At 37.4% G+C, this 16,343-nt stretch overlaps 1 protein-coding gene across 3 annotated transcripts; it reads right to left on the reverse strand.

Moving 5' to 3' along the window:
* Positions 1–74: 74 nt before the first annotated feature.
* LOC113053288 (probable G-protein coupled receptor 156) lies at positions 75–12,374 on the reverse strand. Of its 3 annotated transcripts, none has more exons than XM_026218200.1 (10): positions 12,185–12,374; positions 6,905–7,057; positions 6,254–6,381; positions 6,045–6,126; positions 4,539–4,649; positions 4,319–4,444; positions 4,017–4,112; positions 2,970–3,206; positions 2,301–2,462; positions 75–1,570 (listed from the first exon to the last, which is right to left on the reverse strand). In XM_026218200.1, the coding sequence occupies exons 2-10, from the start codon at positions 7,019–7,021 to the stop codon at positions 281–283; spliced, it is 2,349 nt and encodes a 782-aa protein (XP_026073985.1). In that variant the 5' UTR covers positions 7,022–7,057; positions 12,185–12,374; the 3' UTR covers positions 75–280. The 3 variants fall into 3 exon arrangements, with proteins under 3 accessions (XP_026073985.1, XP_026073983.1, XP_026073984.1); XM_026218198.1 differs by having other exon boundaries at positions 6,045–6,177; XM_026218199.1 differs by lacking the exon at positions 12,185–12,374 and adding an exon at positions 8,251–8,399 and having other exon boundaries at positions 6,045–6,177.
* Positions 12,375–16,343: the final 3,969 nt, after the last annotated feature.

The raw sequence follows: 16,343 nt of genomic DNA on the forward strand, positions 1-16,343 counted from the left end.
TTTTTTTTATTTTTTTTTTTCTGTGATGCAAAGCTGAATTTTCAGCATCACTACTCCAGTCTTCAGTGCCACATGATCCTTCAGAAATCATTCTGATATCCTGATATTACAGTATTACTGTTTTACTGTATTCCTGATAAAGAATTTTGAAATAAATGCAGCCTTGCTGAGCATAGAGACTTCTTTCAAAAAACTTCTTACAGCAGTGTATATCTAAATAATTCAATTAGGTCCAGACGAAACAAAAAGAGCACCACTTAAAATACAAATAGTGGTCTGTTCATACAAAGGTTGGTTTGAGGTCCACTTTAAAGTTTACAGCAGGATGTGGTGACTTGTAGAAGTCCTCATCCTCGCTGTCGGAGGTCCCTGAGGTGAGGCTGTCTGTGGAGTCGTAGGGGTGATGACAGGCCCCGCAGTAAGGCCGCTGGTAGTAACAGTAGTCCTCTGAGATGCTGGACTCTGAGTCTGAGTAATCATATGACTCCTCTGAGTGTTCAACCCCCTCTATTAGTCCAGCAGAGACAGGCTGAGGAACCTGTCCCGTGAAAGGTGTAATGGAGCATTTGTGAGAAGAACCTTCCCAATGCTTCTGTCCCGAGCCACAGCGAGCCTGTGCTTTCTCACCCCTTCTCCTCCTCTTTCCCTCATGCCACAAGTCTTGTCTTTGAGAGTCATCGTCCCTTAACTTTCCATGGTCCTGTAGTGCTGGTGCCCTCCTCCTCCCTGGAGGAACCGAGCCTGGAAAATAGTAAGGGGGAGGTCCACCTCTTGAGGAGTAAAAAGGAGGTCTGCGTTTACGCATGGCATAGGGTGAGATGGTGGGAAAGAAGAACTGTAGAGGAGATTGAGGAGAAGGAGCCGTGCTCAGTTCATCTGGATTGAGGGACAGGCTTCGCGCCCGGTCGGGGGACTTGGCGTCCACACTCAGCTCCTGCAAGATCTCCTCTAGCTGCTCATTAGTTACAAAACCCAGTCGCCCCATCGGTGACACGGCGGGAAGCTCAACAGAAGCCGATGGCACTGGAGACTCAACCTGTGGGGAACTATACGGAGCAGGACCCAGAGGAGGGGAACCCTGTGCTAATTTGTCTCGATCCGAAGGCACGACTACTGGCTTCTCCGAAATCTCTTTTCCAAGACCTGAGTTTCTGAGATTGTTCATGGATGGAACTTCTTCTTCTGTGTTTCCATTCAGACTCATAACCTCATTGGAAGAGCTGTCTTGAGGAGGTGAATACCTCAGGTGTGGTGAAGGAGGAGGAACTTCCCTAGCTACTGGCCCTTCAGAGGATGTTTGCTGTGAGATAGTATGAGCGGGAAGTGATGGAGGAGGCACATAGGGAGGTGGAGCGAGCGCTCGGGTGGGAGCAGCTTCTGAGTATTTCATCAGAAGAAGAGTTGGGGAATTAGGAGATACCACTGTGGTCTGAGTGGAGGTGGAGTTGAGGTTCGTGTTGGAGGAGTCTATTTCTCCTTCATCCAAGGGGTGGCTAGCAGTCATCAGTTTGAGCAGCTTGTCCTTGGCATTGTTCACTTGTTCCTGTAGGCTATCAATAACGGCATTCTTCTGCAAATATGGAGGACACATGGGAAAATTGTTTAAAACCTCACCACCCTAATCACGATCATTATCTAGAACGACACAAGTAGGTGTAAGCGTGAGGTGCCAGTGTTACAGGATGTGAGATCACAAAGAGCTGCCTTGAGGAAATGTAAAACAAAGGAACCAGCCTCACTCGTGGAGTAGTGACGCAAAACACACTGCTGTCCACACCCAAAGCTGGAATTCATCATCACACACTTACTAACCAGTAATCACTGTGTGGACAAAACTAGTTCCTCGCTTTACTCAAATCAGTGTAATCAAATTAATGCAGAGATTTCATGTTGGAAACAATTTCTTTAAGCCAACATCTCAAACATACATCTTCTTGATTTAGTTTCAGAATTAAGAGACATGTACAGGTCCAAAGTATACGGTGAGCATGGAGGGATGTGTTTGCCATCTGCACACTATCAAGTGGACCTTTGTTTTCGACCTGCTAATCATTCACACATGCACTGTTGTCCCCGCAAACAGAAAAACTGGGCTATGTGCGGACATTAGAAGACAACGAAATCACACATGGGTCTTTGAGATGACTCAGAAAGTGGAGAAGCAAAGCATGCCGTGGGCTTTAGAAGAGCACTTCCCTCTACTTTGTGGTGAATGCTATACATGCTAAAAGGAACAAAATTAAACGGAAAGTGCATCACTTTGCTTTGAATAAGAACGCAAATGTAATAATTATTGTTACCTCACTGATGAGTCTTTTCATTGAGTCATTTTCTCCAAGTAGATAATAGATCTCATCCTCGCTGTACATGGAGTGTGTGGTCTTGCTGGGACTGCTGAAGTATTTGGCCATTTGACTGGGGTGAGCGTTTGTCTCCTCTTCAAACTGCCTCCACTGGGTCAACTAGAGCGACGGATAATAATAACAAGATGTAAATACAGCAAGGGTATTCAATTATATACATTACTGCACATACATTAGTGTCTGATGTTCAGTTACTGAATGAATTAGTTTTTTTTTCTTTGGTATTTGGCATCAGGCATTATCAGGTCTGTGTGACTCATTGACCAAATGTTTTCCATTTTATGCCAGCCTTTTTATCTTAACCAGACACACACACACACTCATAATACACAGATGCAGAGCTCTTTGGTTCGGATCGATCTTTAATGAACTGCTGTAATCCACACTGTCATAAAAAGCCGACATTAGCAGTGTCCTCTCCAAACGTACAGGATACATACACATCTGATGTTTGAGCTAACTCATCACCTGCTTCCTCTTCTGTGCTAGATTTATCGATGGGTTGTACATCAACATAAGCCTCTCGATTAAGGGTTTTCAGACCAGAAACGGCAGATGTGCGACTGAAAATCACAAGACATTGGCAGTGAATTTACCGGGACGTACTTGAGGGACAAACAGTAGACAGTTTATGGCCAATGTGCAGATGAAGATGGCTCCGGACACTACACTGTAGACCACATTGGGCCAGGCGTTCAGGTAAAGAGAGACGGGTACGGCCACAGCGCTCGACATGGTGACCAGACAGACAGCACCTATGATGGTCATAGACTGGTTTACTGGAGGTAAGCTCACATTGCTTGTCAGACCGGCAAGATACGTGCCGTACAGGAGGAGACTGCCCTGCAAAAGAACAAAGAGAGTCCATGTAAAGCAGGTCAAATAGATTCACTGCTGTAATGCATTGAAACTATATATATATATATATATATATATATATATATATATATATATATATATATATATATGTATTTACTAGTCCTTCAACTTATAGTCAGGTGCAACTTATTTATCAAAATTAATTTGACATGAACCGAGAGAAATTAACCAAGAGAAAACATTACCGTCTCCAGCCGCCAGAGGGCGCTCTATGCTGCTCAGTTCTCCTGTAGTCTACACTGAAGACATAGAGCGCCCTCTCGTGGCTGGAGACGGTAATGTTTTCTCTTGGTTCTTGGGTCTAAATAAATGCGACTTATATATGTTTTTTTCCTCATCATGACGTATTTTTGGACTGCTGCGACTTATACTCAGGTGCGACTTATAGTCCGAAAAATACGGGGTATATATAGTGTATGGGCACCTGATGTTTCTTTATTTTACCCCAATACCAAAATAATAAAATATATAATTATTAGAAAATAATAAAAAAATACTATAATACTCAATAATATATAAATTGTTCATATTTATTGAAAAATAATTATTACAAATAAATTTTCCTTACTGTAACATATCCAGATACTACTATTCAAAAGTTTCAGGTCTGTAAGATTCATTGATGCTCCTGAAAGATTATTATGCTATTATGCTCACCGGGCTGCATTTACTTTAAATCAAAATAATAATATTGTGAATAATATTACACCGTTTTGATTTTAATATATTTAATGTAATGGGATTGATTCCTGTGAAGCCAAGGCTGAGTTTTACCTTAAGCACAGAGAGCAGGATTACCCAGAGGTCCGAGTAGAGAGAAGAGCAGGAGTCCAGCTGGGTGAGAGAGTAGGATGCATCCCGCTCAACTACCTGACAAAATATTAATAAAAAACACTTTACATGCCATAAATGATTTGAGCTTGCATCAGTGTAAATGTGTCTCTTTTACAGAATTATTACATCATTTTTACAAGGCTTGAAATACAGTGCACAAGTTACACTGACTACCTCTACAGTGTATTTATGGTGAGTTTTTAACAAGAGCTGAGGGAAAATTCTTTAAAAAGTGTGTGTACCTTCACTGTAGCACTAATAGAGCGAGAGCACTTGATCGGATCCGTCAGAGCCCATGCTGCTAGAACAACAACATCCACTAGCACCAGAAGAGCAACCAAACCCATCAGCTGGATGTCTCTAATAATCTGAAACACAAGAGAACAAAGCACCGTGGTGAAGCCGCTGATCTCAACCCATGATTCATAGCCTGTTCATACACAAACATATATCCCAGCTCACCACTCTCTTGTCGGGCACACGCTGAGTGAACACTCTGTAGAGCCGCCATGTTTTCCCAAGAATGGGGCCGAACACTAGAGAGCTGCCGATACACAGTGTCCACATCCGCGCCTGCCATGGAAATTCAGATGGTTTAGAAAAAGATACACACATTTAGTGCAAGAAAAACTTTTAACCATACAAATCATGACACTGCCTGTTTGTTAAACTGAACCTGGAACTCGTTTAAATCCACAATGAAGTCTTAAACAGGACATCAAATAACTTGTTAAACTACAGAGCTCAACAATAAGGATGACCTGCTGCCAGAGTTTTAATCAGTCAGAACTGAAAATCCCATTCCTCAATATTGCTAATCCATTTACTGTCTTGGTAACTCAAATATATGGTTGTCTCTCATGTATTCTACATTCTACATTTGTCACCATGACCATGTTGTGAGTAGATCTTGTTATATGTTATATGTTTGTGTTCCTGTAGCTCAACTGGTAGAGCAAGTGCCTTATCAAGGTTGGGGGTTCGATTCCCAGGGAACACATGATAGGTAAAAATGTATAGCCTGAATGCACTGTACGTCGCTTTGGATAAAAGCGTCTGCTAAATCCATAAATTTAATTTAATTTAATTTAATTTAATTTAATTTAATTTAATTTTATTTTATTTTATTTTATTTTATTTTATTTTATTTTATTTTATTTATATACAGATTAATGCAAATGTTTCTTTTTTACAAATTAAAAAATGCACAAACATTTGAAACAACACACTAATATTGTGAAATATTTTTTTTACAATTTGAAATAACTGTTTTCCATGTGAATATATTGTAAAATGTAGTTTAATCCTGTGTCACATGATCCTTCAGAATTTTTTTTAATATGCTTATTTGCTGTTCAAGAAATATGTATTATTATTACATGTAATAACTATTAATAAAAAATAATAGTTGTGCTGTTTAATATTCCTTGTGGAAACTGTGATACATTTTTTTCAGGATTCTTTCCGTTCGAAAGAATCCTGTGTTACATAAATATCTTTACTGACCCTTTTGAAAAGTTGAATGTGTCCTTATTGAACAAAAGTATTAATTTGTTAAAAACAAATCTTGCTGACCCCAAACTTTTGAACATATTTTTTCTTTTTTGTAACCACTGCTAATCAATCCAAAACAGCAACACACACACACACACACACACACACACACACACACACACACACTTTAACTAAATCCAGAGACAACAGGTATATAATCAATCACAGATGTAGTGTTTGAGAAGCCTTACAGCTCAAAGTAATCAAGAATCCTGTTAAACATGTTTGGTGAAGTAAAAGAGGTTTATGGTGTTGTAAAATGTAGACCATCATTTAGCATTTCAGAGCAATAGGCCAGCTGCATGATTAATAGTGCTTTAGTTAAACTTACATAGAGAAGAGGGTCTTAGTTTCTGAATGTCAACTCCTTCTACCTAAATAACCATGTGTGTGTGTGTCTGTGTGTGTGTGTACCTGTACTGTGTTTGATCCCGCTCCTGACAGCGTTCCTCTCTCCTCCAAGGCGAATAAGAAGCCGCTGCTGTATGTGAGTACACTGCCACAGAGAGTCAACACATTCAGATTGGGACTGGACATCTTCACTATCCTGTGTCAGAGGTACACAATCAAAATGACCACCTGTCAAGCAATAAAATCCCGTTACAGATCCAGAGATCCTGTACCTGTTGTTTTTGAAGCGCAGTGTGAAAACGAGGAAGAAGAGCGCCAGCAGAATCCCAGAAGAGAGGAGCGTCCAGACTACAGCACGGAGAGCAGGAGACAGAGATCGACTCGGTGCATCCACACCCCGCTACACACAGACAAACAGCACAATACAATCAATCTATACACTACTTTTTAATGTTCTTTAACGTTTCTTACGCTTACCAAGGCTGCATTTATTTGATAAAAAAGCATTAAAGACAATAATATTGTTATTTAAACACTGTTGTCTATGTAAATATATATTTAAATTGTATTTAGTATTTTTGTGATGCAAAGCCCATTTTTCAGCATCATTACTCCAGTCTTCAGTGTCACATAATCCTTCAGAAATCAGTCTTGACATGCTGATTTGATCCTCAAGAAACATTTCTGATTATAATGTTAAAAATTATGTGCTGCTTCATATTTTTATGGAAACTGTTGTACATTTTTTTTTTCAAGATTCTTTAATGAATCAAAAGAACGTCATTCATCACTTTAAATAAGAGAAAAAAATGCAAAATAAAAGCGTTTTCACTAGCGGCCTCGCTCAAACTTGTGGATCCTATACAGTTTGTGAATGTAATTGTGAGTGTGTGGTGGAGGACGGGGTGAGTGTGTGAACGCACCGCTGCGAGCGCACACAGTCTCTGCAGGACGTCCCAGCCCTGCTGACTGTTCACTCCTGGATAGATGAAGCAGACGCCAGACTCACAGTGAGAGCTGCAGTTCAGTCCTGCCTCCATCACTGCCTCAGCTCTATCTCAACTCATACACACATCCTGAAAGACAGAAAACAACCTTCACACAACAGAAACAAACAAGTCACAGATCTTGTCAATCAGCAACAGTGGCATTTACCTTTTTGTCACCACAAATACATGGAAATAATTATTTAAAAAGCACATTAAACACGTTGTCTTGACATAAGTTTCAGGTTACACACTAATGTGAAATACTTGATTCTGATTGGTTAAATTCATGAGTGCTATTCTGTGCTCACTGACCAAAAATGATTATTTCTTTATTTCTTTTAGATTTTTTTCTAAAACCGCTGTTTTTAAATATGTTATAGCAATATAATTAAATACATTTTACAATACTTTAATAAAATAAATATTTTTTTGTTACACTATGCATTAAAAATATATTCGAAAATCTCATTTTAAGTACACTGTAGAAGACTGAACACAAGATGGCGCTGTTATTCACAGTGTCAAATCAAATATAGCTACTCCTCAGCCTGTCAAGAATCTGTTTATAAGACTGTAAATTAAAAATGATCTGTGGTCATTTATGACTGTTACTATTTTTTTTTTTTCAGAGTTTGTTAGAGTGACTTCTTCAGATGAAGGTGTACGGCACATTGCAGATTCATTCCTCGATTTATAATAAGATTGACTTTACTGCAGTTCCACAAAGCCAGTTGCTTTATGTGTAAATGTTAACCATACTAACTCTTTTTATACATTGTATATATACATATGTGTACACAAATGAGAAAATCTTTCCTTATGTTTAATCACATTTTAATACCAAACATCTCGGAGTACGCAAAAAAGATGGAACGTTTTTCAAAGAGGACATTTAAAGCATCAAGTTGAATTTCCTCTTATAATCAGTTCTGAGCACGTTTTTGACATTCCAGACGGTCTTTCTCGCACCCAAACAGATCTTTAGAGATGTTCTCCCGTGTCACGGTGAACATTAGAACATACAAAAGTACAGACTCATTCTCCTCTTCATTACATAATTATACCTCTGCTGTTTAAAACCTATCATCACACTGATCCTCAGTCCATAATGAAAAACGGAGGAAGCGCTCAGGCTTGTCTCCACAACACAAAGCTGAAAGAGCTGCAAGTGAGACAGTAAATCCCACGCGGATGCACAGATTACCAGTCACAAAGCAGCGCTGTGCGTCACATCAGCAAACCAACCGCGTGTATGAGCCTGAAAGGGCAAACCACATTACCTGCGCTGTGATCCTCTCACAGTCTGATGTGTTTGAATGTCTACAGCAGCTCGTCCCATGTGCCAGGCCATGTAAACATGAGCAGCATAGCATGTGTTTTGCAGGTGATTTTTCAATGCTGTGATCACCTCTTATTGTTCATGATTTTTTCAAGCCTGCTTTTGAAATGTTTTAAATGTGGGTGTGTCCTCTGTCTTACTGAAAGTATGTGATTATGAGCATTGCATGGGGGTTATTGGCATGACATGCTTTTGGGAAGGTGACACATCCTTGCCCATTCTTTATAATTATTTTTCATAGAAACGTATCCTCTATGAGACAAAGGTTTGTGGCCAGTAACTTACTCCATTCATTTATTAAATGCTTCCATTCAGTAAGGTGCATGCAATTTCATAAAAGTAACAAGGCATTTAAAATAGTACAAAACATGTATATTCCAAATGAATGCTGTTCTTCTGAAACTTTATATTCATTAAAGAATCTTTAAAAAGAAAAATTTAGCACGGTTCCCACAAAAAAAAATTAAATAAAATTAAACAACATTTTCAAAGTTGTTAAATTGTATTGAAATTGAAAATATTAGTTTTACTGTATTTTTTAAGTCAAATAAATGCAGCCTTTTTGAGGATACAAGGCTTCTTTAAATAATGTTTCAATGATATAGAGAAATAGTTACTGAACCTAAGATATACACTTTTTGACTTATAAATGTATATAAAGTTTCATTTAAAATACTGATGCTGATTTAAAAATACATCAACTATCCATTTATTCAAGTGTGGATCTCGTAGCTTTCATTATCTTATATTTTTATTAGTAAAGTCACCGATGTCTAGTCAGAAAGCTCATTTGTTTATGAATCGGAGAGACTTTATATGTGTGTCAGTCTAACCTGGAGCTTCAGATGAAAGAGTGACTAAGCTTTAGTGAACGCAGCAGTGACTACATGAGCTCTGTGAGTCAATGAGAGAGTGACAGCATCTGGAGCGCAGTGTGGATGTGATTGAGACGGTCTGTTCAGGGCTTTGAACGGCTTCAGGCACCTGAGGCAAAGACGTTAACGCAAGCACCTCACAGACACACAGTTACCAACAAACAAACAGACAGATACAAGCACAGCAGGACTCAGAAAATGAACACAAGTACCTGTTGAAAACTGAACTTAAGTCATCCAAGAATCAATCAACACTCACTATACTGAAAAAACAACAGGCAAACCTATGATATGCAAGCCAACTAGCATTTACTGTATCTGACACTAATACAGAAATTCGTCATTATAAGATACAAGAGCAGTAAAGCAGTAAGTTAGTTTGTGAGAATGCATCTGTCTCACAGCTTTATATGTAATTTAACATGTGATGCGGGTCTCAGGAGACGTGTGAGATGTGGACTTGAGTCCAAGAGGAACGAATTCTTTTAAATGCTAGTTGTGACTTTGCAGACTTGAACTGATGAGTCAAGATGAGTCACAGACTGAGCCTCAACCATAGCTGCTGTTTACTACAGAGGCAGCGTGCATTGATTTATATGGAAAAATACAACAGCCCCCATCTATGATGTCAAGATAGATTCGTTTGTCATCTTCTGGTCTTGTCATACATGTAATATCACATCAAGTTCATATCGTCTGTCTGTGAGACTGAAAAACATAATTGCTGTCAAACATGACGTTATTCACACTTCCACAGCTAGAAATCTAACTTTAATATTTAATAATAACAATCACATATCATAGACACGGTCTTATTATCTGAATAGAATAGAAAATACGTGTTTGGGAATAAATTTAATTCGTTTTTGCTATTAGTGTGTTTTTATCATTGTATACAAAAATTAGCATGCATATTAAATTGTAAGTTATTACTAAGACTTTAAAGCCTAATTAATTTGTGGCTCTGCTGAGACCCTGCAACTATAATAAGAAGTTTCATCCAGTATTCATTGATTTAGCACTGTCTTGTGCGCATGGATGAAGATCAGCATGAGCTTTAGTAATAACATCTCTGGATTCTTGATTTCTGTGATATAATAATAATAATAATAATTCCTTACATTTATATTGCACTTTTCTAAGCACTCACAGCGCCTTACATTGTCAGGGGGAATTAATGAATTAATAAATCTGATGCACACATGCATTAATGAATTGCTTATTAAGGTATCGATTATTAAAAGCTTCCTCTAAAACATTTTTTTTTCAATCAGCAGCAAGGTTTTCATGATGCATGATACATTTCAAGCAAACTGAAACCGTTTCAAACTGTGCACAATGTTTTCAGATTAATGCAGTCATATTAAATTATATTAAATAATTATTATAAATATTTATGGTATTTAAATAACCATTTAAATTATGTTTTTACACTTTCTGACAAAAAAAAAAGTTTGTCACTTTAGTTTCTGTCTTTATTAGGATCATCAAAGCATTAGTTCAGGCATTTTAGTGCTACTCAAATTAAATCTTTTGAGCTAAAACTTTGATTTATTTGTCGATGACTCTGGAAATGCTGTGCATTATAAAGTCAGCTGACTATATAACACTTTCATTCCTTCTGCAAAGGCACCAGTCAGCCGAAATCTAGCATTCACATTAAATCCATATTGTTCAGATTCAGACTCAGATGTGTTTGAACAAGCATGCGTTACGGTCTCAGATTCATGTGACACTCTTTTCAGGGTGGTTTGGAAATTCCTGTAAAGTTGTTCCTCCCTAAAGATGTGTTGTCACGCTCCCAATATAGATCTGTAGTTTACAGTTTCCTGCAGATACGACCGGCGCAGAGAGGCATTTCCGACCATTTTTCCCTGTTTCAGTGCAAGGGGAGGCGGTCTAAAGACAGAGCAGAGCCGGCCTGTGCGTCTCAGTTCAGATAACTATCACAAGACGTTCAACACAAGCTACACATGCATCCTGCGCTGCTGTCTGCAGGAATATGCCTCAGAGAAAACGCTCTCCTAGGGCTGTGTCTGTTTCATTCTCCTTAGAAGTACACTTATCTCTCCTAAAGGAGTAAACAGTGTGTTTAGCTGTTGTGTATTTGAGAAAAATGCTGATTCTCTTTTATTTTAGTCATCAGGATTTTTAAGTAAGGATACAGGTTTTCTGTTTGTGAATAAGACACTGATGACTGCAGAAAAGCAGTGTGTTTGAGGATCATATATTATGAACAATCACCCTCACTCTCTTTTAATCCGTTTAGCAATTTAATCTAAGCTGATCTTGTATAAGAATGCCAGTTATTATTGGTTTACCCCCCTCGACTCAACACCCACTGAGAAGACAACAATAACCCGCGAAATGAAAGTCAGGGCACATCTCAAACGGCGGGAAGAGTAGTTTTGTTGGCACATTTACTTAGACAACTTTCTTTGTTTGGTATTTCTTTAGCAAGCGACGTGGAAGGTACAAATACCTAACTAAATAATACAAATAATAGCCTGCTTAAAATACAGTACTGATGTAATAATTAAATGTAAAGCAATAGTTATGTTATTATTTGATTTTAAAAAAAGAAAGAAATGTTGTATGCACCATACTTCTGTGTTTAATAGTTTCCAGGTAATTTTGAGGGGTGTTTCACATGCAGCTTCCTCATTTTGCCGAGTTAGATCTGTGCATATTTTGTTGACCCATATAATGGAACAACATTTTAATAAAAAATATATATCTAATGATATTTAATCCATATCCCTATACCTAACCTTAGTAAAATCTAAAATCAGAGGACATGACAGATGAATGACAGTTATGTACAGGCACCAAACACTGATTGTAAGCCTAAAGTTCACAAAAACTATAAACTGGTTCTTCAGATCTGAGTTAATGACAGTGCTGTTCCTGGATCAACGTCTTTGTTGACCCTCGCACTTAGTAAAATCAGGTTCTGCAGCATCTGCATGTATTTGCCTTAGGAAAACAGATTGAGCAAACCTGTGATCCATGTGAATGAAAGGTGCTCCTGTTCCCACATCCTTCAGCGATCCGGCACAAACCGTCCCATGAGAGAAGAGACATCACATAGAGCGAGAGTCAGGGGTGATCCGAGGACTCAGGCTGTAGATTTACAGTTTTAATGGTCTGTGCCAAATGATGAACAGCAAACAGTACATGAACTCCTGAAACACTGAGAGAGAGAGAGAGAGAGAGAGAGAGAGAGAGAGAGAGGACTGAGTCAGGGACAGAAAGAGGAGGAGACACAGACACAAGTTCATTTGGAAGTGCACTATAAAAATTGGATATACTTTCACTTTTGTTGGCGTATCTTAATGAATTCAGGCTGATTTAGTTATTTGAAATAATATTTTGACTTACAATAATTGCATTGATCATGTAACTTTTTTTTTGAAAAGCTCGCACTGTTAATTTACTTTCATGTTTAAAAATGATATTTGGCTTACTTACTCGTTTAGTACAGAGGAGCTGATAATAAAGTTAATTGACTTCTAGGCTAGTTGATTTAACTGAGAGGTCTCGCGGGACAGGGTGGATTCTGTTCTGCACGGGAGTCATTATAAAAAAAATAAAAAAATAAAAATTCATAATATACCTCCGTGGAAATAAATACACTCGCGTTTATCATACCTGCTCCGCTGCGCAGTAATGAGCGCATGTGTGTTATTTTATTATTATTAGTCTATTATTAGTATTATTATTATAATAATAAACACTTTCATACATATGCCAATGATAAAATCCAGGCTTTCAAGAATGGCCAAACAATACATAAGAATTTAAATTCGATTTTAAAGACGAGAGAGAGAAAATAATAAAAATAAAATAAAAAAAAAATTAGTGAACCGCTGACGTCATCTCGCTCCAAGCGCGCAAAAATAACGCGGAAGATCAAAGGTATTCTTAAGGCAGTTAGTTCATTCCCATGGGTACTTGTTGTCGTATTCTGAATTTCTTCAGAAATTCCAATTACAAGTTAAACCAAGAGAATTTGCCATTGTTTTTGATGCAATTCCAAAGAGTGTTATGTTACTTTAAAAAAAAAAAAACTTTTAACTGTAACTTAGAAGTCAGCATTAATCTTTGTGGAAATATTTTCATTGAAAATACTGATGTTATAAAACAAGATTATAAGGAATGCTCTTTGTTCTGTGTCCTTACCTGCAAGTTTTTTTTTTGGGGGGTTTCTTTATTTGGTAATTTCTCTTGGGTTCAAGCATGGAAACTGCCAAATAAGTTTTGTCTCAATAACAAAATTAAGGAAGTGTCTTACAAAATATTTCATAGAATTTATCCTGCCAAGGATGTTTTGGAAATATTTAAGCTTAATATTGTATTTGTATTTACTCAAGATTATTTTCGAAAGATTTGGAATTCTATATTAACAGAAATTGCAATTGAATTGTAAAGAACAACATATTATACATTTGTTTATTTTGTTAGGAAAATTCCATATACATAAGAAAAAGTGGGATCAATGTAAACCAAATTTTGCACATTTTATAAACGACTTTAAATTATATCCTAATCTCTTGGAACAAAAAATAAATAAATAAATAAATACATAAATAAATAAATACATTTCGTAATGCTCTGAAATCATTGGAATGTATGTAATTCTTTTTTTTCTATCTTTGGCAGGTAATGTTAATTTGATCTAGTGAATATGTAAAACCTCATGTTCTTGTGGCTTTGAATTAATAAACCATAAAATAATAATAATAATAATAACGCGGCAGATACGAAGTCTTCTTACTGTGGGAGTCTGGGCATGCGGTTAGCTTTTCCTTGGAAAAGAACGACAAAAAAAATCGCCTGCAGCGTGCAGCTTTGTTTCTTTAGTCAAACTGAATGTACAGTGAATATAGTTATTCAGTGAAGATCGAGGATCGTTATTATATGTTCCATGACACAGTGCTGCAAATGAAAATATCACGTGCAATGCAAGTTGTTTATTGTGTAGAAGAAAATGTAACTCTGTGGCCTATATTTGTGTCAGCGTCAGTTGTGCTTTTCACCAGAAGATGTCGCTGTCGCACTCGGCAGTTCATACACAGACGCCAGAAATAAGGTTAAAACTTTAAAAGCAAAATCAAAATGGGCACAATATTTAAATTGTACGCCTTATTTAAATAATTTAAATTAAACATACTTCATTTGCAATCCAACTATGGTTGGCATCAAATAGTTTGCAAATATTAAAATGGTATAAAGATATTTCTTTCCTACTACTGGAGGCTCTGGAACTGTAAAGTCTCTTCCTCTGAATGAGTGTGAACCTGGTTAACCTCGGGGCAGATGCAGTGCCTCCAGGCTCATGTTGCAAAGACCTGCTAAATCTTTCATCCACATGAGGCAACAGTAGACGAAGAAAGAAAAAGAGGAGATTGTGTTCAACCAATATGCCCAATAACAACAGCATATGGCCAATGATGAGTGCACAAATTCAGAAAAACCTTGTGCTATAAAACACCAGCATACAACCCACACTTTCCATAAAAAAAAAAAAAAACACTAAAAAATCTAAAATTGAACATAGAACATTTGCACTTAATAGGTGGATTTACGTGATTCCCACAGTCTCTGAAAACTTGGAAATATTTCAGTAAAATGTTAAAATTATAATTGGCTAAATATTGCTTTTTTATTGTGTAAAAGTTGCTTATGAGTCATGTTTTGAGGGTTTAGCCAATAGTTCTTTTCGAACTACAATGCCTTCCGAATCATTCCTTAATGAATTGGTCTGTAATTATGTTCAAAAACTCCATCAAAAAGATGGTTAAGCATCATGGAAGAGTAAATGAAATTCACCACTGTGTTCCTCACTGTTGTTGTTTTTCTAGAGAAATGTGTAAGTCATAAAAACTTTGCATTGACCTAATTGCAGTCTCTGTTTGATATCTCCACGTTGAAGGTTACTTTTTATATTAGAGAATAATGATTCTACTTGACCTGACCAAAAGTTATTTTACAGCACTGCAGTTATCTTTATGGCTGAGCTGGATTTCAAGATGTAACTTGTATACACAAATAAATCACCGGTGACTGTACACACGATGACAACACTCGCCTTGGTAAGTCATAAAAAGGCAGTAAAAACCACAGAATAATCCTAAAAACCCAGTTCCTCATTCCAGCCACCCACTGTAGTCATGGCACAGGTCTTACTCACCTCCTGTGGCAGGCAGCCCTGCCCAAAATAACAGGTTATGGACTCTCATACGCCGCTGTGTGAATGTGGGTCACATTCTAGACATGTTTAAAGACTGTTATTCCAGAATAAGGATCTGTCCTATCCACGCGACAACAGCACATTCTCTGTAGAGTGAGTTCTGGACATTCAATGCTAAACTTTGTTCACAGCTCTCAACTTACAGCCATTTAATTGTGAAAGCTTCAGTTTCATCCTGGTGACTTTCATGCATCTCAGGTTCCAGGTAATTGCAGCTGTACTGCCATATACACACACGCTAACTCCTAACTCATCCTCAGCCATTGCTTAATTAACTTTACACATGTTTCCATTTCTGTTTTCAAATCAGCCACACACTCATATTGTAGTTCCTCAGGATTTGATTGTAAGTATGCATTGGGAAGAGGAGGATTCTGAATTGTTTAATTGTAGGATGAAGCTTTAGTTGATGCAGTATCCCTCATGACGTGAAGACTAAAGCTCAGACAGCCACACGGCTGTCTGCTTGCACATTCCTGTGGTCAGGCTTCACACATAGGCTATATGATGTGTTCAGGGTGTTATGTGTGTATTACAAAGCCGGGAATGTTCATAATTGTGAGGATTTTTTTGTACAGCTTTGACCTTTAATCAAAACATCTGATACCGATTATTTACCGCCCTCAGAAACCTGACTTAGAATAATCAGATCAATTTTGTACACAGAAAATGTAATTAATTACAGAGTGTCATGCTTTAAAGAGACAGTTCAGGGACAAAAACATGCCACTGCCATGCATTTAAGTTTTGAGACACTGGGAAGTGAAAAAAAAGTTCAGAATTTCAAGAAATTGCAAGAAATTCTGAGAATGAAAGAACAAATTGGAATGTATAAATTTGTGAGATGTTAACTACAAAGTGAAAAATATAAAATAAAAATGGCAAGAAATAATAATATATTCAATG

The sequence above is a fragment of the Carassius auratus genome, chromosome 34 (assembly GCF_003368295.1).
Source record: "Carassius auratus strain Wakin chromosome 34, ASM336829v1, whole genome shotgun sequence".
Taxonomy (NCBI): Eukaryota; Metazoa; Chordata; class Actinopteri; order Cypriniformes; family Cyprinidae; genus Carassius; species Carassius auratus.